General features: G+C 14.4%; 1 protein-coding gene across 1 annotated transcript; it reads left to right on the forward strand.

Annotated features, from left to right (window-relative positions):
* Positions 1-24071: 24071 nt before the first annotated feature.
* LOC128961934 (transcription initiation factor IIA subunit 2-like) lies at positions 24072-24702 on the forward strand. Its single transcript, XM_054308264.1, has 3 exons — positions 24072-24161; positions 24242-24394; positions 24463-24702. Exons 1-3 carry the CDS (start codon positions 24072-24074, stop codon positions 24700-24702), a joined length of 483 nt encoding a protein of 160 aa, XP_054164239.1.
* Positions 24703-27249: the final 2547 nt, after the last annotated feature.

Consider the following 27249-nt stretch of genomic DNA (forward strand, 5'->3'; position numbering starts at 1 on the left):
TATCTCAATTATATCTCAATTACTAACAAATTGTACTAACATTTATGGCATTTTATTTTTTTTTTTTTTAATACTAATATGTAGTGATATATATATCTATAATATTACAATTATATTATTAAAACAATTCATAATTTATATAAATTTATTGTAAAAATACTTTAATAAATTTTTGATAATAAAAAATATTTAGTTATTTTTATGTCTAATTATCTATAAAATTAAAAAGTCATTTCGTTTCTTTGATTTTCAAATCTATAATAAATTATTTCAATAATAAATGTTTTATTACTTATATATATTTTATTACAGTTTACTAAATAAAATAAATATAATTTTAGTAAAAAAAATAGTTGTTATTTAATAATCAAATTATTACTAACTTAACTACCAGTGCTGATGGTATGTGTGATAAAGTAAGTAAATATTATAGATTTCATGTATAAAAAATTTTTTTTTTGGTTATTAGCCCTTAATTTATTGCTAAACATATCTTAAAATTTATTTATATATATATATATATTATTGTTATTATAATAAGTATCATAATAATAAAAGACTWATATATTTAATATAATATGATTTTTAAAATATTTTGGAAATAAAATAATACAATGATATATATACTAAATATTTTTAATTATAAATTAAAATGATTGTTAGATTTTGTTTTTGTTAAATTTATTTTCTATTGAATTTTATTATATTGTATTAATTTGTATGATTTCTATTGTCATTATAAAATCACTCATTAATTTTGTTTTATTGCATTTTTCTGAAATATATATATATATATATAAAATTTTTTGAATCCATTAATCATTAATTATATATTTTTTCACCCATTCATTCATATCATATAAAAAGTTTTCATTTTTTTTATTTAAAAAAAATATCATATTATTTGCCGTATTTTAAATTTTATTATTATTTTTTAAAAAATAAATTGCAAATAATTTGTAGTTTTATTACTGTATTAATAGTATTTATATCATTTGATTTTTTGATTTTTTTTTGTTTTCAATATAATCTACAATTATATTAACTATATAATTAAYACAATAAAAATAAAATAAATTTTTATTATGATTTTTTTTATATATATAATAAATTAAAATAATTGTTATATTTTTTTAAATAAACAGTAATTTATAATAAAAATTAAAAATTTTTATTAAYAGWCACGACTACWTMTATTTTTAAAACATTTCAATAACATTTTAAAAAACTATTTTTATAAAATATTACAGTTTAGTAAATATATAAATGTTATTATTGTTCAGATATTAATAATTTTATTTTTTWAAAAATATTACAGTTTAATATATTTAATTTAATTAAATTAAATAAAAATCTAAACTGTAAAATTTTTAAAAATAAACTAGGTCTATATATATAAATATTTGTAATTATTTGTTTATAATTATATATATATAGTTATACTTATTTAAATAAAATTTATAATCATATTAATAWTTTTTTTTATTTTATATTTTTTTTGTAAAATTAGTTGTAAAATTTGATATCTATTTATAATAGTTTATAATATTTTTTTAAAAATGCAATTGATGTTAATTTATTAAATAAATACAATAATATATAATAATATTATTACAACAACAAATAATACTGTAATAATAATATTGAAAAATTTATAGTTATTTATAGAAATTTTTAAAAATAATATAATTATTTTACAGTTTATATAGTATTAATAGTATTAACAATATATTAAAGCATAGTTTTAATAAAATAATTTTTAGTTTAAAATAAAAAGCGCCTGTCATCTGTAATCTAACAATATTTTATAAAACAATATATTAAAAGATAGTTTTAATAAAATAATTTTTAGTKTAAAATAAAAAGCGCCTGTCATCTGTAAACTAACAATATTTTATAAAATTTAAATATAAGATTTWAAAAAAACGTTTTTRAMATATATWACTGTTTGATAGATTTAATTTAATTAAATTTTTAAAAAATCTAAGCTGTAAAATATTTTTTTAAAATAACTARAAWTAWATATTTTTTTGTAATTATTTTTTATAATTATATATATATATATATATAGTTATAGTTAATTAAATAAAATAWATAATCATATTAATAATTAAATTTTAAAAAACTGTAATTTTTTTTTAATATATATTTATTTTTTTAATTATTCAGTATATATATATAATTTGTTGTAAAATTTTAATCATATTAATCTATTTATAATATTAATAGTTTATATATTATTTTGAATAAATAATATATCTTATAATTAAWATTGTTGAATTCAGTTAAATTATATTTATATAAAATAATAATTTTTAATTGTTTAAACATTAATCATTTTTTTTTAAATACAATACTATATATTATTGGTAATTCAATTTAAATAGTRAATTATTTTTTTTTTGTCCGGAAAATACTGATAATAATAACAATARAGTTAATTATATTACATATTTTACAGTATATTATTGGTAATTCAAGTTTTTTTTCTGGATAATAAATAAAACAATAATCTTAAATACCAGTCAAAAGTAAAGAAAAWTTTTTTATAGTAAAAATTTAGTAAATATTTTTAAATTTAATTATCAATTAGTTTTGAATTGAAAATGAGCGATGACATTGTTTTTAAAAATCAATTGAAAATAATATTTTAATTTATTACGATATACTAAATATACGTTATATAAAAATTATATAAAAAACAATATATTAAAATATTAGTTTAATAAATTTAGTTAAATTTTAAAAGTAAAACAATTTCTAGTCCGTGTCTAATTATTTTATATAAAATTTAAATATAACATTTAAAAAATGCTTTTAATAAATATTACAGTTTGATAGATTTAATTTAAGTAAACTAAAAAATATTAACTGTAAAATATTTTTTTAAAAAAAAACTTATWACTTATTAAAACTTATTAAAATATATTTTTTTTAATTATAGGTATTCAAATAAAATTTATAATCATATTAATTATTWAACACTGATTTAATTATTTTATTTCATATATTTTCATATAATTACTATTAAAATTTGGTATCTATTTATAATAGTTTATAATATTATTTTAATTTGTGWKGTTGATGTTAATTTTGAATAAATACAAAATATAGTTAAAATTGTTKAAGTTATATWAAATACAATAATAATATTTTTTATAATAATATTTTAATTTATTACGATATAATAAAYATTTGATATATAAAAGTTATTTATAACTAAATGTATTTTTCTTTATTAGTTTATCTAATATTAAAGATAATAWAAAAAACAATATATTAAAATATTAGTTTAATAAATTTAGTTAAATTTTAAAAGTAAAACGTTTTCTAGTGTGCATCTATTTATTTTACATAAAATTTAAATATAACATTTAAAAAATGCTTTTAATATATATTACAGTTTGATAGATTTAATTTAAGTAAACTAAAAAACTGTAAAATATATTTTTAAAAAAAACTTGGAATATATATATATATATAAATTGTATAATAATTGTATTTAATAAAACTATTAATAATTAAATATTAATAGTTTTAATCTTATATATTATTTTTAATTCAATTGATGTTAATATTAAACAAAACAACAAATAATACTGTATTATTAATATTGAAAATWTTTTACTCACAGTAAATAATAGCGAAAAATWATATAWTTATAAAAATTTTCTATAAATTTGTAAAAAATTAGTTTTATAAAATATTACAGTTAGTAAATATATAAATGTTATTATTGTTTAGATATTAATAATTTTTACAAAAAATACAATACTATATTTATTATTTAATTMAATTTAAATWGTAAAAGTTGCAAAAATTATGATTATAATAATAATAGAGTTAWATATTTGATATATTTTACAGTACTGTATATTTTTTTAATACAATWTTTTTTAAAAGTAAAAATTTAATAATCAATTAGTTTTATATTGAAAAAAGAGAGACACTAGCCGATATCTTTGTTTATTAAAATAAATTTAAATATCAATTAAAAYTAATATTTTTTTATTTATTACGATATACTAAATATTAACAAATATATATTAATAGTTATTTATAGTAATTAAAAAAATAGAGTAAAAAACAATATATTAAATAATTATTTTAATAAAATTATTTTTATTTTAAAATAAAATTTATTTTTGGTAATTAGCTAATAATATTCTATAATAATTTAAATATAAAATTTWWAAAAAAATAATTTAAAAAATATTACAGTTTRTTAGATTTAATTTAATTAATTTTATAAAATCTAAACTGTAAAATATTAAGAAATATATTTAAAGTTATTTTTTTACGATTATATATGTATGTAATTAGATCAGAGATATTWAAATAAAATTTATAATCATTAATAATTAAATCATAATCATTAATAATTAAATATTAATTTAATTATTTTTTTCTAAATAAAGCAATAACCTTAWATAMTAGTAAAGACAAATTTTTTAAAGTAAAAATTTGATAAATATTTTAAATTTAATTAAATTATAATATTATAATAATCAATTAGTTTTTAATTAGWTTTGAATTAAAAAATGATAGAAGCTAGCGWTGACATCGTTTTTAAAAATTAATTAAAAATAATATTTTAATTATTTATTACGATATAATAAATATTTGTCATATAAAAGTTATTTATAACTAAAAGTATTTTTTTTATTAGTTTATCTAATATTAAATAAAATAAAAAAAACAATATATTAAAAGATTATTTTAATAAATTCAGTTAAATTTTAAAAGTAAAACCACTTTTGGTCAGGATCTAATTATTTTATWGAAAATTTAAATATAAAATTTAAAAAATGCTTTTAATAAATATTACAGTTTGTTAGATTTAATTTAATTAAACTAAAAAAAATCTTAACTGTAAAATATTTACAGTAATATATTGTATTATAATTTAATATATTTTTTTGTAATTAATTTTATATTATTTTATATTTTTTATAATTAGTTTTAAAATTTGGTATCTATTTATAATAGTTTAGATATTATTTTATGTGCCATTTATGTTAATTTTAAATAAATATATTTAAATATTAAATATATCTTATATTTAATATTGTTGAATTCTGTTAWATTATATTTATATAAAATWAAWTRATCATTTTTAATTGTTTAAATATTAATCATTTTTTATATACAATACCATATATTATTTAATTCAATTTAAATRGTAAATTATTTTTTWTGTCCKKAAAATAMTGATAATAATAACAATAGAGTTAATTATATTACATATTTTACAGTATATTATTGGTAATTTAATTTTTTTTTGATAATAAATAAAACAATAATCTTAAATACCAGTCAAAAGTAAAGAAAATTTTTTTTATAGTAAAACTTTAATAAATATTTTTAACTTAATTATCAATTAGTTTTGAATTGAAAATGAGCGATGACATTTTTTTTAAAAAATCAATTGAAAATAATATCTTAATTTATTACTGTATACTAAATATACGTTATATAAAAATTATTTATAATAACTAAATGTATTTTTCTTTATTAGTTTATCTAATATCTAAATAGATGAAAAAACCATATATTAAAAGATTATTTTATTTAAAAATTAGTTTTAATTTAAAAATAAAACTATTTCTAGTCGTGATCTAATTATTTTATATAAAATTTTAATATAAAATTTAAAAAATGCTTATAAAAATTATTACAGTTTAATAGATTTAATTTAATTAAATTTTTTAAAATCTAAACTGTAAAATATTTTTTTTAAAAAACTTGGAATATTTATATTTTTTTTGTAATTATATWTATAKATATATATATTGTTATTTAAATAAAATTTATAATCATATTAATAATTAAAYATTAATTTWATTATTTTATTTCATAATTATTTTTTATATGATTACTACTAAAATTTGGTATCTTTTTATGTAATAATTTAGATATTATTTTAAAATGCAATTGATATTAATTTTTTAAATAAATACAATAATATATATTATATTGAAAAATATAAAATAATATATAAATAATATTATTTAATTTATATAAGTTTTTTGTATGATATTAATAGTTAAKACTGTAATATATWGTAACTATTTTTTATTTTTTTTATAATAATRATAATGAAAATTTTGTACTYACATTATATATATATAACATCCAAAGTAAAACACAAATTAWTTATTTTTGTTGTTGTTTTGAATTACTATTTTGTGTTAAAGTTATTGTTGTTAATGAAGTTTWTYTTAAACCAAAAAAAAACAATAGTAAACACAATCACTAATAAATACAACAACTCTAGTATCCAATTATATTAATAATAATAATAATAATACAATAGTTATAATACGTGTCTATAAAACTATTGTAACTATTTTTTCAACATTTATTATTATTATTAKTATTAWGTTTTAAACAGTCAGGTAAGTRTGTGTWATATTAATAATACATTTATGATTAATATATAGTTTATATATATAATATATATATATATATATTAGTTTATATGTGAAATTGAAAGTATAAAACAATAATTTTTTAACAATTTATTAATCATTTTTTTCCAAACAATACAATACTATTCACATTTAATTCAATTCAAAAGTGTTTTAAATCAATTATTATTAGTCAAAAAAAAATTATAATAATAATAACAACAATAAAATTAAAATTATAWATTACTTGTATATCAAATGTTATATTATATTACAACAACAAAACAGATACAACAAAAATTGTGTTTAAATTTTTTAATGAATTATTTTTTTAATTTAAAACACGTGTTTTCTAATGACATAATTTTATACAGTTTATATATGTATTRATATTAACATGTTAATATTAATATATATATATATATATATATATATATATATATATATATATATATATATATATATATATATATATATATATATATATTATATGACTAATATATGATTAATGAGTTAATATTTTTTTTAAATAAATATATTGATATTTATAAACATTAAACACATTTTTCATTGAAAAGTATTTTTTTTTTTTTGTATTTTAATTTAATTGATTTTGTCGTTTTTAAATGACAATCAATTAATTAGCGCAAAAAAYATTGTTGTGATGTTGTTGTTAKTWTTGTTGTGTTTTTTTATAATATAAGTTAAAAAACAATGTTTATTAACTTATAATTAATAAAAAAAACTATGCAAATGTTTTCTAATTAATTATAATTTCTAATCTAATTTTTTTTAGTTTTTTTAACTATATATTACACAAAAATTTATACTATAGTTGAAAGAAAACTTAGTAATACATTATGTGTTGATGTKTTTGTGATAATGACTGATATATATACAGTATATATATATTATATAAAACTTATATATATATAAGTTTAATAATACTGTATATAATATTGAATCTATAGAAAAAAATTTTTTTTTGGCTATAAATCAATACAAACTTAGCTATACTTTATTATATAAAAAAAAGTTTCATAATGTCTTAGATAACAACAAAAAAATTATATAAAAAATATTTAACTATTTTTAAACACTAATATTTAAATTATATATTTTTTTTAAATATATAAAAAATAGTAGAATATCTGAATAATTATAATAATAATATGTGTTATAATAAATTAGCTTAAAATTTATRCACAAAATTTTTTTTTATATGCAAACATTGTTAATGTAATAAATTTCATCCTCTTTTTTAACAAAAAAAAATATTGCAATTATTATTATAACATATGATTTGATTATATCATACTATATACTATAGTTTACTTGGGAACAGTAGATAGAGTTAATGGGTTGGAAAACAAATAGGAGGCTATTTTGTTGATGAAAACTACCAGTGCTTTTAGTCTACTATGTATTTGTATAGTATATATATGTGTGCCAACACTTTCAATGACTAAATCATTATATAAAACATCATTTTTATTAAACTATTCATTAATTTTGACTTTTTTTTTAAATGTTAAATGCCTTTACTTTATACTGTATATCAAATGCACTATACATTCAATACAGGCAATGATTGAGATAAAAAAATATATATTATATAAATATAGTTTTAAAAAACCAAATAAATTACAAAACAATTTATATACAAATAAATAGTTAATCTCTCTCTCTCTCTCTCTCTATCATCAGTTATACTTAAATTATTTTTTTTAAAGATATAATAATAATACTATTTATTAGTAATATTTATTTTTTAATTAATTTAAGTTAATTTTAGTTTAGCTAAGTTTTTTAGTTTTACTATAATACAAATAATTCAATACATTCAATAATTGTTTCATTAAATAAATAAAATGTTAGCAATTTATAAACAATTTGTAGTTGTAGTCAAAAAAAATAATAATGAAAATAATTACTAAATAAAATATAAAAACATATAAAAATAATAATAATAATAACAAAAATTTAATCAAATTATTTGTTTAAGTGTAATTAGAGTTATGAAAATTATTTACATAAAAAATTATATAATAATATATATTGATATATATTATTAATCAATATGTCTAACAAAAACAATACAAAAAATAAATCATTTATTTATACAAAAAAAAATAAACCATTTATTTATAGGAAAATATTTATTTATCTGAATGTCATTTGCAATGTATTTGGCAAACAATTATTGGACTTTCACTACCAGATTGTTTGATAGCTAACTATATATTGATATATATATATATATATATATATATTAATATGACTCTAAACTTTGTCAAAATAAATAAAGTTTTTCAAATATATTTATTTATTTTTTGATATAATAAATGTGAGACACATATAGATCTATACATAATAATAGGCATCAGTTAATAAAAGATGAAAAAATATATGCATTAAAATAACTGTTAGATAATTGATAATCACTACTAATAAGTCACTAAAAATAACTAGAAATATATTATCATATTATAAATTGTTTGATAAATTAAAAATATAATTAATTGTTTCTATTTGTTATTTGTATGTAAAATGTTTTATTATTTAATTTAAATATTTAAATAAAAATTTATGATTAATTGCTAATGTTTTTTAAAAAAAATTAAATAAATTAATTTAGAAAATATAATTATTAAAAAATATTAAATTAAAATAAACTTATAATTAAATTGTAAACGAAAAATTAAAAATTAAAAATATATAAATTTTAAATTTTTTCATAAGTAAAATTTGAAAATAATATAAATTGCCACTCAATAACAATTTTTTTATTGTTATAATAAATATATAATATATATTTCATAAACACTATATACTGATATACTATAGTTTCAAATATAATAATATCTATTATTTGTGTCAAATAAAATGTCAAACGCTTTTTAAACTTCAACTTTAAAAAAAAAATTAAATGATTTTATTTTCTATATATATATATTTACTGTACTATATATATAATGGTATAAATTTTTTTATATAGTATTAAATGTTTCACATATATATTGAATTAGTTTTAAGTGAATAAATGTGTTGTTGTTGTTGTTATTGTTGTCAAAATTAAAACTTGATTGACATAACTATTTAATTTTATGTTATTTTTTTTGGTAAAATTATTTTTTTTTAAAATCAGAAACATATAAATATGTACTAAAAAAATTAATAAAAAAATAATTAATAATTTAAATTAACTATAACTTTCTCAAAAACTTTAATTTACAATTTATATTTAAAAAAATATTTAAATGATTATTTTTTAAAAATCTAAATATACATTAAATATAATCATATGAATAGTTTATAACATTTATAAACTATATTACTGTATAAACATTATTACAAATTTTTTTTTTATTTTCAAATTTTCAAACTCTAATATCATGTATGAATGTTAAATGAAATGACAATAAATTTTTTTGGGATATTTAGATGTAATACATGTAGTCATAAGTAAAACATTTTATTTTATTATTATTATCTAACTTAATATACATATATATATATATATATAACTTATGTCATTAAAGTTACAAAGTTTTATCAAATATCAAAAAAAAAATTATTTCAAATAATATTATTTTATTTTTTTTTGAAATATCATTATATGATAATCATTTTTATAACATTATCTGTGTTTATAATGTATAGTCAATGTACTATAAAAAAAACTTTCAAGATTTTCAAAAAACTTTATACAAATTTTATATATATATAAATACAAAACTTTTTATATGCGCTATTTGTTTACAACAAACAAAATAAAATGTTTATATCGTTTTTATTATTTGATGATGATAATTTTGTTCAATGATTTATAACAATAACAAAAAAACAACAACAACAATAAAATTTTAATATATTGTTTTATAAATATAAATAAAATAATCAACAAAAACAAAAAAAAACTTTTAAATAAAATGTTTCAAAATATTATTTGTTTTATCTCTAATAAAAAATATATATTTTTTTTTTGTATCTAAGTTTTTGCATATACTTTACAAATACAATACATTAGATAATACACAATAATATTTTAAATTTAAATATAATATTATTTATTTATAAACATTATTTTTATACACTATTTTAGTAATTTTAATAAATATAAATTTATATCTATAAAGTTAATATTTTAGATAAAGTTAGATATAAGTATATGATTAATAAAATTCATTTTGGTTTTAACATTAATATATTTTTTGAAACTAAATTTAATATTTGATTTTCACTCAACTAATGAAAAATATATGCAAATAAAATAGCAATTAAAACTTGTTTTTGTCAGTCAAGCTTTAAATACATTTTTAATTACTATTTTTTGTGTCTAAATCTTTTATATATATATACATATATGTATATATATAAAGAGCCAGTCAATTGATCTTGCGCCACGTAATTTTTGAATAACTTTTAAACGGTTATAGATAATTTAATTCTGTAAAATACATTTAAAAATATCATATCGACCACACTTAATATACACWCAAACGCAAAACTAGGATGACCAGATATACATAATATCGGGACCAACGAAAGACACTATGCTACAGGTCAAACCACAACTGATAAATTTATTATGACAATGAAACTTTGTAGTCAAGAAATAATAGTTTAATATAAAAAAGAATCATCAAAATCGAATTGGTAGTTTAGTTTTTATGGCTTGTTAAATTTGTCATAAATCATATTATATAATATGGTCTAAAATAAAAATGACGTTATTTATGATATTATATATTTATAAGATAAAATTTTCAATTATTATACTAATTGTAAAAACGAAATTTTAATATATCGACTAGTTTTCAAAATAATCGAATTTGAATATAAATCACACTATTGTAATTTTATAATATAATTTATATTAAAATTTGATTATTTTGAAAACTAGTCGATATATTAAAATTTCGTTTTTAGATATATTAATATAATTTAAAATTAAATCTAATAAATATATAATATTCATAAATAACGTCATTTTTAATTTAGACCATATTATATAATATGATTTATGACAAATTTAACAAGCCATAAAAACTAAACTACCAATTCGATTTTGATGATTCTTTTTTATATTAAACTATTATTTCTTGACTACAAAGTTTCATTGTCATAATAAATTTATCAGTTGTGGTTTGACCTGTAGCATAGTGTCTTTCGTTGGTCCCGATATTATGTATATCTGGTCATCCTAGTTTTGCGTTTGTGTGTATATTAAGTGTGGTCGATATGATATTTTTAAATGTATTTTACAGAATTAAATTATCTATAACCGTTTAAAAGTTATTCAAAAATTACGTGGCGCAAGATCAATTGACTGGCTCTTTATATATATACTGTATTCAACAATAAAGTATTAAATTACATGTGTGTGTGTGTGTTGTTTAATAATTAATTGTAAACTTATATTTAATTAAATGTAAAACACACTATAGTTATATACATATATATTATGCAAATAATACAAAATTATTACATATATATTATATATATATATATAGTATTATATAGTATTAATAGTAATAATTTTGTATTATTTGCATAAATGACTAAAAATATATAATATATTAACAATAATACAGTGATAACCAAATTTAGTATTTTTTAAATTTATAAAAAAAATTATAGTATATTATATATTATTTGAATATTAAGATTATGTTAGTTTACAATAAAAACATAAAGATATTTTCATTAATAAATATTTTTTTAAAAAAAGTTTATAAACATGTTATAGTCATCACATAACAAATATTGTATATTTTTGTTTAATATAGTGTTTATGACAACAACAACAAAAAAAAACTCGTATAATATAAAATATAAATAATATAAAAAAATAAAATATTATATATCTGTTGAAAATCTAAATAAAATTATTAATAAAAAATAATTTAGTTACAGTTACATGCAAATTGTATGTAAAATATTATGACAATAAAATTAAAAATTAAATGTTTACTATATATAAAAAACAAACATTTTTCCCCAATACTTATATTTACAATTGTTTATAAATTGTATATTAATTTTGATTTATTATTTTTCTAATACATTGTTTGTAAGTAATTTAAATTAATTTTTATTATATATTTTTATTGATTACTGAAATAAATTGTTTTCAAAGTTATCCCCTTAAAGACTACTTTACTGTTTAACACAATTATATAATACATTTGTATAGCAAATGTCACATCAATTAAAGCCTATTTGATTTAAAACAAAAAAAAATTATATAATAATTAGTATTTTTTTATGTATTTATAATAAATTATTTAATTAATAATATTAGTAAAAAAATATACAAATTTTATTTGTTCAAAAAATTTACTTTTTAAAAAATTGTTAATTAATACTCATTTATGAATATCTAGTAATTTGGTAAAAATAAAACAAATTATTATAAATTTAGTAATTTTTAAAAAATAAAAAATAAAATTACTGTTACTTTTTACATAATAATCTAAATTTTAAATATAATTTTTTAAAAATCAAATAAAATGATTTGTTTTAATATTAATTATATTATAAATTATTAGACAGTATTAGAAAATTGAATAAATTATAAGTAAATGTTTTGCTAAATAAATAAAATAAATCTAAAAAATATTGTTTTTGATTGTTATTAAGTTGACATAAAATTAAATTATACATAATTTTTTACATTTAATTTATTTAGAAAAATGTCAATTTAAAAAACATAGACTTAAAGATTAAAATTTTATATTTAAATAATTTATGAAATTTATTTTATTTGCTTATTTTAGTCTATTGTTTGTTTCTTAAGTTTTTTTTTAAATAAACAAATATAAAACTAATTTTTTATTTCAAAAAATAGTATATTTACTTATTTAGTTCAAAAAAAACTATTTAAATAATGTATTTAAAAAATTTAATATTTACTTTAATTAAATGATTTAATGATAAATTTTAGAAATAAGACATATATTAAAATATTATTTCATTAAAATTAAATATGTAATAATAAGTATTATTATTATTTTATTTTTATAGCTAAAGTACAGTTTAGATTTATTTTTTTTTAGTAAAATCTTACTTTTTTGTTGTTTATACTTAAAAAAAACTTTAATATAATTTAAGTAAACAAAAATTACATATTTTTAAAAAATATTTATATATGTATTATAAATGAAAACCTCAGTAATGTTATTTTTTATCATTAATACTTATAAAATAATATATATATTTGTTTTTATTATATATATATTATTGAAATATTATTTTTTTCAATTGTTTAAATATTATTAAAAATTTAATATGTTATTTATATAATTTTATAGAAACAACTATATATATATATATTATTTATAATAATCTTATTTTTATTTTATATATATTTAAAAAAAACTTAATACATAAACATAACTGTTATATAAACATAAAATCCTAATATAGTAAATAATTTATTATTTTATAATAGGATTTAGTTTGAAAATACTAATAATATTAATACTTAATATATTAAATATTTAGATATATTTAACAAAATAAAAATAAAATGTAAAGTTTTCTTTCTAATAGTAATATAATTTTTATATAATTTATTTTTTAGTAATTATAGACCTGTATATAAATTTTTAACATTTAACTAATATTATTATATATTTATGGTATATTATTATTATTTTTTAAAATTTAAAATACTATACTGTATTATACTAATTGACAGCTATTACTACTACAAATATTTTAGTTCAATGTTTGTATTTAAGGGTTAAGTATTTCCTATATATATATTTTAAATGTCTATAAAATGTGATTTTTTTGGTTTTTATTATATGGAGTATATACTGTATATTTTGAATGACATAACTATTGAATGTGTGTTTCCTTAATAGTTATATAGTTTATACTCATATATATATATTTCTATACGTCTATACACTGTATATATATCGTATGTATTGTTTCTTAATGTCTGTCATCGACACAACTGTTTCACATTTATAAGACATATAACACTATTGAGATATATATGTATAAAGTTTTTTGTGTTTGAAAAATGATTATATATTTTTTTTGCTTATATTTTGTGCCATTTGGACGCAAAAATACTTTATGCCAGTATATATGTGTATGTATATATGTGTGTATATGTATGTATATATGTGTATATGTGTGTGTATGTATGTATGTGTGTATGTATATATGTGTATGTATATATATGTGTGTGTATATGTATGTGTATGTGTGTGTATATGTATGTGTATGTATGTGTGTATGTATATATGAGTATGTATATATATGTGTATATGTATGTGTGTGTATGTATGTATGTGTGTGTCAGTGTCTAATGTGTTTTGAGATATAAGTTACAAAAAAAATAAAATAAAAATATTTCATACTAACTGTGCACTCATGAGATATCTAACGGTTCACCAACACTGACACCAATACATAGAAATAGTATAACAATCTGTTTTCCAATTGTTTAAAAACAAACTCTAAAAAAATATAAAGATTTTATCACAACAAAAATATCTTTAAACTATATATATATATATATATATATATATATATATATATATATATATATATATATATATATATATATATATATATATATATATATATATATATATATATAAATGTTTTATTTTATTTTTTGTTAAGACAATGACATCAATTTATTTAGTTATATTGTTATCCATTGGAAATCTATTGTTTGTATCCAAGTTTTTCTTTTATTATATTTTATTGAATGTTATTTTACTGTCTATTTGTGTATAAGTTTTATAAGTGCCATAAACTGCCGGTGCTTTAGGTATATATATATATATACTGTATATATACGTATGGGTGATGTAAAATATATGTGAAAAAATGTTTTTTATTTTTAAACCGGGATTTTTAAGTGGGTATGACTGAGTTTATGTGTAATATTATTCACTGACTGTTTGACAATAATATCGAAAAAATACATTTAAATCCACAAAAAAAATGTTTGTTTATATTTGATTATTAAACTTATATTATTATTATTATGCTATAAATAATACCATTTTTATTACATTCATTTAAAATATTATATTAAAATTATACTCGAATTGTAATAAAACTTTTGTATAGTTTTTTAATTATCTTATATTTAATTTTTGTATCAATTTATACCAATATTATGTGTATTATGTGTAAAACATAATGTATAAAACAACTTTTAAACATTTTTATAAAAATTAATACAGTTTTATCTATATGCTGTATAATATTAATATAATTTATATACCGGTTATATTTCAGCAGTTTTATTAGTTTTTTTAAAAAAAACAATTATAAATTTAATTTTCAATCATAACTTGGAAAAGGCGTAACAAAATTTGCATAAAAAGGTTTTACGGATAAACTATTAGAGAGAGAGAGAGAGAGAGAAAGAGAGAGAGAGAGAGAGAGAGAAAGAGAGAGAGAGAGAGAGAGAGAGAGAGTATAACTTTTTCAATAATTTATTTGTAAATCCAATATATGCTATCATCTCTCTCTCTCTCTCTCTCTCTCTCTCTCTCTCTCTCTCTCTCTCTCTTTATCATTGAGTATATTGAATGTACAGTGCATTTGACGTGAATTGTAGACATCATTAAATAAATAGATAAGATTAATGAAAAGTTAAAAAATAAAATTATATTTTCTAATGATATATAGTAGTCATAGAAAGTGTTGGCAAACATACTATTCATACTATATATATATATATATATAACTGTAAACTAAGCTAAAAATTTTAGTAAATAATAATTAGAAATACAATAAATATTGTTAATTTTGAATACAATTAGTGAAAGTTATTTTTTTTAATAAATTTATTACTAAATTATTATTAAATTAATTGTAATTAATCAATATAAATTACAACAACAATCAATAAAAAAAACTATAAATAAATAGTATTTAATTGATTTAGATTAATACTAATTAATATCAAATATTTTTTAAATCATATTGTTTTTATGTAAAACATAAATAAATTGTTATTAAACTAAATTTTAATTTTAAACTAATTTAATTTTTATTTTTAAAATACTTACTATTATAATATACTAATTACTTATTGTATTGTATTTATAATTGTGTTTAATAATATAATATAATAATAATAATAATAGTTATTGAATAATTAAAATAAGTTAGTATTATTTAATTCAACAAAACTAAATTAAATATTTATTTTAAAAACACACAATTTTATAACAAAATAATTATACTATAATAAAGTTAAATCTAGATTACATTTAATAAAATTGGTAAATAATATAAATTATAATAGATTTTATTATTTGATAATTAATTTTAAAAATTCTGTATACTGTTTTACTCTAATATTTAATATTTCATATATTATTAATAAAATAAATCAAATATTATTTTATAATATACAGTTTATTAATCAACAATTGATTTATTATTATTTATTATTTTTAATTTAATAAATAGCAAACTAATAATAATTTTTAGTAGTCTAATGTAAACTTATTTAAAAAATTTAGTTGTTTACTACACGCTAAATATAATGTTAGGATATTTTTTATTAATTATTTAAATTGTTAGAAATACATTATTTTACAAAAATAAAATCTACATTTTAATTTTCATAATCATAATAACCAACAAAAAAAAACAAAATTATTACAAATTATTATATTTTCCAAATAGATTACAATAGAAATTCCATACAAATAAAACTTGTATATTATATAATATTAATTGATTTTATATTTTTATATTATTTGTAAATATATATATATATATATATATATATACAGTATATCAAGTTTATATATTTTATATAAAATACTAGTATTACAATAAACCATACAAATGTTATATACTGTATATATACAGTATATAGTTTTTAATTGAATGTACAGTATATTCAAGTTATCAATAATACAATACTTTTACTTTAATTATACGTATACTGAAAGTAGAGTATATTTACTCAACAAAAAAAATACTAATCGATATAATCTTATTATTTTTTTATAACATTTAATCATATAGTATGACAGTAACCATAATACCTATTATTAAAGTTATATAAAAAATAATAGTAAAATATAAGATATATATATATATATAGTATTTATTGTTGTATTTTTAGTTTTCTAGTTTTTTAACTCTATTTGTGTTTTTTTTGGTAATATTAGTTTTATCGTGAAAATAATATTATTATTGTAATTATTATTTCAAAATATTGAAATTATATCAAAAAAAAACTTAGCATAAGTACAGTGATTATACAGTATATATATATTTAATAATAAAATAATTAAAATTATAATAATAATAACTAACTAAATAAATATTACTAACTAATATTTAGATTTTTATAATTATATGTGTAGTAAATATTGGAAAATTTTTATTTCAATTAATAAAAAATAATTTATTCGTTAAAATATAAATTTGTGACACATATGGTTGGCATTAGATATAATTCATAAAAAATATCAATAAAATAAGTTTTGTATTTAAGTTTAACAAAACTATGCAAATAACTAAATACTACATATTTTTTTACTACATATATGTTATTATATATATTAAATATATTATATATGTTGTAATAATACAAACAATTTGATTAGAAATTTTTGTAACAATAGAAAACATAACAATAATTATTTAAAATAAACTTTTAATAGTAATCCAAAAATTTCAAATATAAAACAATAAAATATTATTTATGTATATGTTTTATACAAAAAAAAAATGTATACTATATGATATAATATTTTTTAATTAAACATATATTACTTGATTATTATTTTTTTAAATATTATTATTTACTTACATTAAGTTGTCTATAAATTTGTTGAAATAAATTTAGTTTTTTTCCACATAATTAATAGTTTTTTTTCTAAAAACTGATTAATAGGATTTATATTATTTATTATGTATTATAATTTAAATATATATATATATTTAAATAAAATATTACACATTTCACACAAATTTCTAATTTTTAATAGTTTAATAAAAATTACTCATAATATTGTAAACTAATTTTTTACAAATATTAGTGTATATATACATATATAAACTTATATATATTTGCATTCAAACCAACAAAAAAAGTCTATAATTACATAACAAAGTTTTATATAAATATTGTGTTATTTTAAAATAATTTTTTTTAAATATTATTTCTAGCAATTTATATTCAATTATATATATATATATATATATATATATATATATATATATATTGGTATTAGTTTTTTTGAATCATAAGTTTTTATACAAATATTTGTAAACATATATAAAATAACAGAATATTTATATAGAGAGAAAAAAAACAAATAAATTTTAAACTATAATTAAATAAAACAGTTTTTTCAACAACAAAAAAATATTTAATGCAAATTTTGCAATTATTTTGTTACATTAATACAACTAAATACACTATTTATTTAGTTATTAGTAATAATAGTATTGATATTTTTTGAAACTGTATTTATGGTTATATACCTATTGTATAGTTTGTCTAATTATATATATACATATATATATATATATATATAATGTTTATTTGACTGTATTATACAAACATTTATCAAACAAACAAATACAGTATAAAAATTGTTTGCAATAGTTATCCCCTTAAAGACTACTTCAATGTTTAACACAATTATATTTACACATTTGTATAGCAAATAATGTTACATCAATTGATTAGTACTGTATTTGATGTAAAAATAAAAATATTTTTTTTTACTAAATTGTTTATTTAATTTCAAAAAAAAAATATTGTAAATAATTTCTAAGTTATTTAATTTAAAATAAAAATCATTTTTTAAATTTCTAAAATTAATCAAACATTTATTAGTATATAACTATTTAGATAAACTCTAAAAATAAATTCAATTATAAGTTTAGTCAATCAATTGAAATATTTGAAATAAAATTGTTTTTATAGTTTTTCATATATAAATCTATTTTTAAAATTTTAAAATTAAATAAAAATGATTTTTGTTATGACATTAATTATGCAAACATTCAATAATAATAATAATAATAATACAATTTATTATAACTAATGATTAGTTATTAAAGTATTTAAATATTTTATTTTTTGACTTAAAATGACATTTGAATTAAATTGACAGTCAATTTGTATTATAAATAATAAATGTTTTGATAATTTTTAAAGTTTTAAAGACTTCATTAAATTTTATATTATTTAAAAAAAAATAATCTTTAAGCTAATTAACTATTTAAATATTTAACAATATTTACTTTATGTTTAATGTAATAATTATGCAATTTTTGAAATTTTAAAAATAAGTATTAATATTTTATAGTTTAAATAGTTTATTAAACTTATTTAATTTTTGCTTATATTTTTTAATTTTAGCAAATAAATTAACCAATCAAATAATCAAAAATATTTAACTATTTTTTGTTGTTGATTGGATTTATTTATTATTCCCATTATAAACATTTAAATATTTAATTTTAAAAAAAACATCAAATATTAATATAAATAAAATTGTATTTTTATAATTATATAATAAACTCATTACTGATTATTATAAGTTTTTTTTCACTTATACTTGCAGTTAATATATTAAATATATAGTAATAATAATAATATTATTATTATTATTAATTGTATAATAAATATATATATAATAGTAACATATAAAACAAATCAAAAAAACAAATACTTATATATATATATAATATATATAACTATTGTTATATGTATATATATATATAATATTAAAACAAATCCTAATGTATAGTACAGTATAATTAAGTAGTAGTAGTAATATAATAGTTATTATACTCATTGAATATTTGATACTATTTTTAATATTTTTATTAGTAATATAAATGTAATATTATTTTTGTAAACCCTTAAAACATTTAATGTATTTTTATGTCTAATTTATTAAATATATATATAATTTATATTTGTTTTTATTGCAATCTGTTATTATATTACTGTATATATTACAAAACATTAAAATATATTATTTATAAATTTATTTGGGATTTTTTTAATTTACAATAATAATAATAATAATAATAATAATAATAATAATAATAATTTCTTCAATACTTAACAAATAAGTTGAATTGAAAATAAAATAATTTATAAATTTCAATGAATAAGATTTTTATTTAAACAATAATATTACTGAAATTTATTCAACAAAAAAAAACTAATTACTTACTAATTAAACAAATTATAATTTTTTTTCAACAGTTAGTTTTTAACTAAAAAAATATATTTTATATTAAAAATTTATTTTATAAAATCATAAAATATGTAAAACTTTTAAATATTTTATTTAATAATTAGTAATGTTTTTTTATTAACATAAAAAAATTAAAATATAATATTATATTTTCTATTACATTAATATTTATAAATTAATTAATTGAAAATTTATTATAAATCTTATTTCTAATTGTAAATGATATATATATATAAATATTCAAATATTATTAATATATGCCTTATAAAAATAGGTGATAAAATTCAATTTATAATAATATATCATACAATATACCATATAATTAAGTGGAAAAATATTTTTGTTATTAAATATTAATATTGTGTGTTAAGTATAGCATGTTTTTTATTTAATTTTTTTTATAACAATGCGTGACATTAATACCTTAATCAATAAATTTTTTTTAAAAAAAATAATAAATTTCATTAAAGAAAATAATTTGCAATAATTACTAAATTATTTTTAAAAATGATATTAAATGTACACAACTTGTATTCAAAACATGTCTTTAAAAAAAACTAAAAATATAATGCAATTTAATTAATATATAATTTATTTCACATTTCAAACAGATATATACAGTATATACAGTATATATATACAGATAAAAGACAAGTCTATTATTATATTGAAACCAAAAGCAAACAAAAAAAAACTAACAATTTTTTTTAAACAATACTTTATTATATACCAACAAAAACAAAACAACTATTGAAAAACATAGTTTAAGTGATTATACATATATAAAAAAAAAATTTAGGTACAGTATGGATAGGCTATCAAATAATTTATTAGTATATGTTTTTTTTGTGGACAGTTAGTTATCTTTTTTTTTGTACTATACTAGCAAATAAATATATTTAGAATATGTTAGGTTAATGGCACTGGGATATAGATAAAGTAGATAATATATATATATTATTAATAACCTGCAACACATAAAACTTTAAACCCTAACCTCAATAATAATAAAATCTATTTAAAATGATTATTTGATGGTATGGTTGGACGATTCAATTTAGCTATAACTATAGTATTACCGGAGAGCACCGGTAGGCCATACATGTGATCAAAATATGGATAAAACCAATTGCATTTGTATAATAAGCTAGCTTTAAATGAGCTTGCTCCATTTTTTTTTAAAAAATATCCTAAACAAATTGATGCTAACAAATATAGATCATAGCCTATGTATGTAAGTTAGAGATGGGCAAATAGAAAGTTTCTAATAAATTTCCCCGAGAAAGTTTCTAGAAAATTTCTCATGAATAAATTTCTATAGAAATTTAACTTTACTATTATACTATTGGATCCCCATATTTATAGTTATTGTAATATTATAGATATACAGTAATATTATACTATACATAATACATTATTTAAACATTTAATTAATTTTGTAAAATTGCATTCATCATTTTATTATATATATCATACTGTAGTTTTAATTTAATTAATAATTTTACTCTAATTAAGAATTAAAATACTAATAATAATATTTACGGTAATGTATTGTTATATGATAGCAAATATAGAGATAACAAAATTAAAATGGGGATCCCATAGATAGAAATTTCTTTTAGAAACTTTCTAGAAATTTCTCAATTATTTTATAAATTTCTCTTTTTTGCCAACACTAATGTAAGTATATAAACCCCATAAACCTATTGATAATATTTATATATTATAAATACTGTATTATTATTATTATTATTATCTAATAGATCACTAAAAATAAGATTATATTTGTTTTTATTATATACACATACAGTAAAGTCTATAAATATTTATTATAAAAGGATAGAAATAAAAAGTAAATAAAAAAAGTATTAATAATAATTACAACTATTATATAACAAAAGTTTTTTTTGTTGAAAAAAAATATTTATTTTCAAAATTACAGATAATTATAATTGTAAACTATTAATAGTAAAATACTATATTTAAATTTATATATACTGTATATATATTGTTAAAAACTTTTAGTTAATTTTGATTTTTATAAATAAATTAATAATATTTATTTTTTTTGTAAACTATTAAATTAGTTTTTAAACTTATTTATAAACATAATATAAATGATTTTAATATAACTATAATTACCAGAGATATAGTCAAAGTTTATGTGGAATAACATACAGTAAATACAAAATTGCATTACAAAAAAAATGAGGCATAAAAATAATTGATGCAAACAATAGGTTTGATATTTATTTATTTTTTTTTGGTCACACATTTCAATTAATTATAAATTATAGATAACGATAAAATAGATATATATATAAATATTGTTTGTGTATTAAAAGCAATTGTATTTTTTTTAAAATTTATGAATATTTTGTTTATTAATAGTAATGGAAAATCTAATAAATTATTAGTTAATTATTTTTAAAAAATCAATTAATATTTTATATAAACTAAAAATTACCATTAGTTTGGTGGTAGTAACTAAACTAGTAAATAGTAATTTGTTAAAATAAAATAATTTTTTAAAATACAAAAATTTTATACTATATATTAATTGTGAAACAAAATATTATTGTATATATATATTTGTATATAAATTATATTATATAAGTATATAAACTAATGTATATTTTTATAATATAATATAACATTTAGTGTTAATGACAGACAATATTGAAACTATATATATTCAATATAAACGGTATATAAATGATATATATATAGGCGTAAAATAAATTGAACCATAAGTTATGGCCGATAACTATGATGACTATAACTATTTCAACAACAAAAAAATACACACAAAATATATGATTGATTGAAATGACCAGAAAATATACATACATTTTAGTCAAGTGTTTGGCGGAAATAAATCATATCATTGATGACAATAATATTATTATATATATATATATATATATACATATAATGGAAATATTTAAAAAAAATAATTGTATTTCATAAAAATATTGAATAAATTTTTAATTTTAATAAATTTAATAAATCAGAAAATTTTTACTAAAATATCCTTTAATATATACTGTAATTTAATAAAACATATATTGATATTAATATTTACATACAAATTATTTTTTAAAAAGTATTATTGAGTGTATTATAGTATTATTAACATCAATAAATAAATCTATAAATAATATTATTAATATTATTATTTATTATATATATATATTTAGTGAAAACCTAATTAAATAATTTTAATATAATTTTTTACTCATATGTAATGACTATATATTGTTTAGTAATTAATTAATGTGTTAAAAGTAATATTAAAAATGGTAACAAATAATTAAATAATTGTTTATTTGTTTGTCTGACTATTTTTCAACAAAAATTATTTTTTTATAACTATAATTTTGTTTTGAATTATTTATATATTTAATAATAATAAAAAATAATAATAATGTCGACAACACATCAATCATCATATTTGATATACAGGGAGACAACTATTGGCCGCACATTGATTGACACATTAATTGAATTAAGTGATGTATGTATTGAAAAAAAACTAAATTTTTTTTTAAAAATTAAATTATTATTTTTATTAATATATTATTATTAATCAAATAGATGTACACATTTAGCCACAGTTTGCTTAACTGTGTGCTCAACAAGTTTGACCAATCAATGAACGATAATATAGCTATCATTGACCAGTTATGCCAAACCAGTGATAATAATATTTTTAACGCTAATTGTCGACAATTGGATCTAACATTTCAGGTATACTAATACTAAACTATGTATTGTTTATAAATTGTATAATTATTTTCAAATACATACTCTATTAGGCAAACAAACTAAATGTCTACCGATTTCATAGTAATGTATGGACACTGGTGTTAACCGATGTCCAGTTTATATGCTATAAACAATTGGTGATTAGTGCCGATAAAGTCAAGATTGTGGCCATTGGTGGTGTCGACAGTAGTAGTAGTAGTAGTGGTAAGGGATCGGCAGCTAAACGCAAACGACTGGCCAATCAACACAGTGTTAAACACGAAAATGTTTCATCCGATGACAGCAATTGAACAATAATTATTGAAACTATTTATTTTAATAATAAACTAAATATTAAAATTAAATAATTATTAAAACAAATTAAAAAAAAATCTAAAAACAACAATAATTATCGAAATTATTTATTAAATAATAAACTAAATATAAAAATCAATAAATTATTAAAACAAATAAACAAAAGTAAAAACAACAATAATTATCGAAACTATTTATTGAATAATAAACTAAATATTAAATTAAATAATTATTAAAACAAATAAATAACAAAATTATTTTGACTGTTTTTAAAAAATAAAAATTTATTTATAATTATTAGAATTAAATTTATTATTTCAAACAAGATTTTTCTCAATAAATAATATTACTATTAATTATAAGATATAATTTATATTACAGTTTATTATTATTTACAGTTTATATTAAAACTATTATTAATATATAAACTATTAGTGAGTAATAGTTTGCCATCTATTATGCTATGATTAAAATATATAATAAAATTTAATATTATATTTAATTTTATAACATTTAAAAATCTAAAAACAACAATAATTATCAAAACTATTTATTGAATATTAAACTAAATATCAAAATCAATAAATTATTAAAACAAATGAAAAAAAACTAAAAACAACAATAATTATCGAAATTATTTATTTAATAATAAACTAAGTATTTAAATTAAATAATTATTAAAACAAATAAATAACAAAAATTATTTTGACATTTAAATTAATAAAAAAAATTATAAATAAATTAATTAATTTATAATTATTAGAATTAAATTTATTATTTCAAACAAGATTTTTCTCAATAAATAATATTACTATTAATTATAAGATATAATTTATATTACAGTTTATTATTATTTACAGTTTATATTAAAACTATTATTAATATATAAACTATTAGTGAGTAATAGTTTGCCATCTATTATGCTATGATTAAAATATATAATAAAATTTAATATTATATTTAATTTTATAACATTTAAAAATCTAAAAACAACAATAATTATCAAAACTATTTATTGAATATTAAACTAAATATCAAAATCAATAAATTATTAAAACAAATGAAAAAAAACTAAAAACAACAATAATTATCGAAATTATTTATTTAATAATAAACTAAGTATTTAAATTAAATAATTATTAAAACAAATAAATAACAAAAATTATTTTGACATTTAAATTAATAAAAAAAATTATAAATAAATTAATTAATTTATAATTATTAGAATTAAATTTATTATTTCAAACAAGATTTTTCTCAATAAATATTATTACTATTAATTATAAGATATAATTAATACTTAAAGTTTATTATTATTTACAGTTTATATTAAAACTATTATTAATATATAAACTATTTTAGTGAGTAAGTGTGTGCCATCTATTATGCTATGATTAAAATTAATGATAAAATTTAATATATTATTTAACTTAAATATTGTTTAATTTTATAACATTTACAAATCAATCAATAATTATTTGTCTATAAAAAAAATATAATCATCATCATTAATATTATTGATTTATTAATAAACCATATAATTTTCTATTAAAAAAAATCTATTTGTTTTTTTTGTTGTTGAATATTATTGCATTATAGTTGTATAAAAAATTGTAAAACATTATGTATTTTTAAAAATAATTAATTTAGACTATTTAATACAATTTAATTTTTTTAATAAATATATATATTTATACAATATGTAAACACAAGTAAATTAAATTGAATAATAATATAGTAATTATATTTAGTATTTTTTATTTGTAATTTTACTTTCATCAAATTAAATATAAAAATTATATTATTAATAAGTAAATATATGCAAAAATGTTTAATGCTAAAATCTAATAGTTTTAAAATTAATAAATCAATGACAAAAAAAGTAAATTAAAAATCCATATATAAATTATATGCTGTATATTATAGCTATTATATATATATTTATAATGTTATATATATTATGGTATAATTACTTTCAAATATATATACATTCAAACAAAATATTATAACATTTATCTATCGATATATCTATAGTTTATTAAAATTACATAATAATAATTTATTTATTAGTAATTAAAAAAAACAAAATAATTTACTAAATTAAATTATTATTAACAAAATTATTTTATAATAAAATATTTTTAAAAAACAAACTTTAGCAAAATAATATAAATATATAAAGTAATTATACTAAATTTATAAAATAAACATTTAATTAAATTATTTAAAATAAATTATTATTTTAAACAATTCACTTTTTTAACTAAATTAAACATTATTTGATAAGTTATTTGTTATGTTTTAAAATATCCTAATTAATTACTAACAGTTTGTAAATTTTTTCAATTTAAAGTATAATTTTTTTAATAAGCATAATAACAAAAAAAACATAAATAAAAAATAATTAACTATAAGTAAAATTATTTAAATAAATTTTATATTTAATTATACCATTTTTAATTAATATTAAATAGTTTAGTCTTAAATCAATAATTATTATTTTTAAATCCAATATCAATAGAATTATAATATTTTTAAAAATA

The sequence above is a fragment of the Oppia nitens genome, unplaced genomic scaffold, assembly GCF_028296485.1.
Source record: "Oppia nitens isolate AA-2021 unplaced genomic scaffold, nextdenovo-longstitch-racon4-pilon3 scaffold14_pilon_pilon_pilon, whole genome shotgun sequence".
Lineage (NCBI taxonomy): Eukaryota > Metazoa > Arthropoda > Arachnida > Sarcoptiformes > Oppiidae > Oppia > Oppia nitens.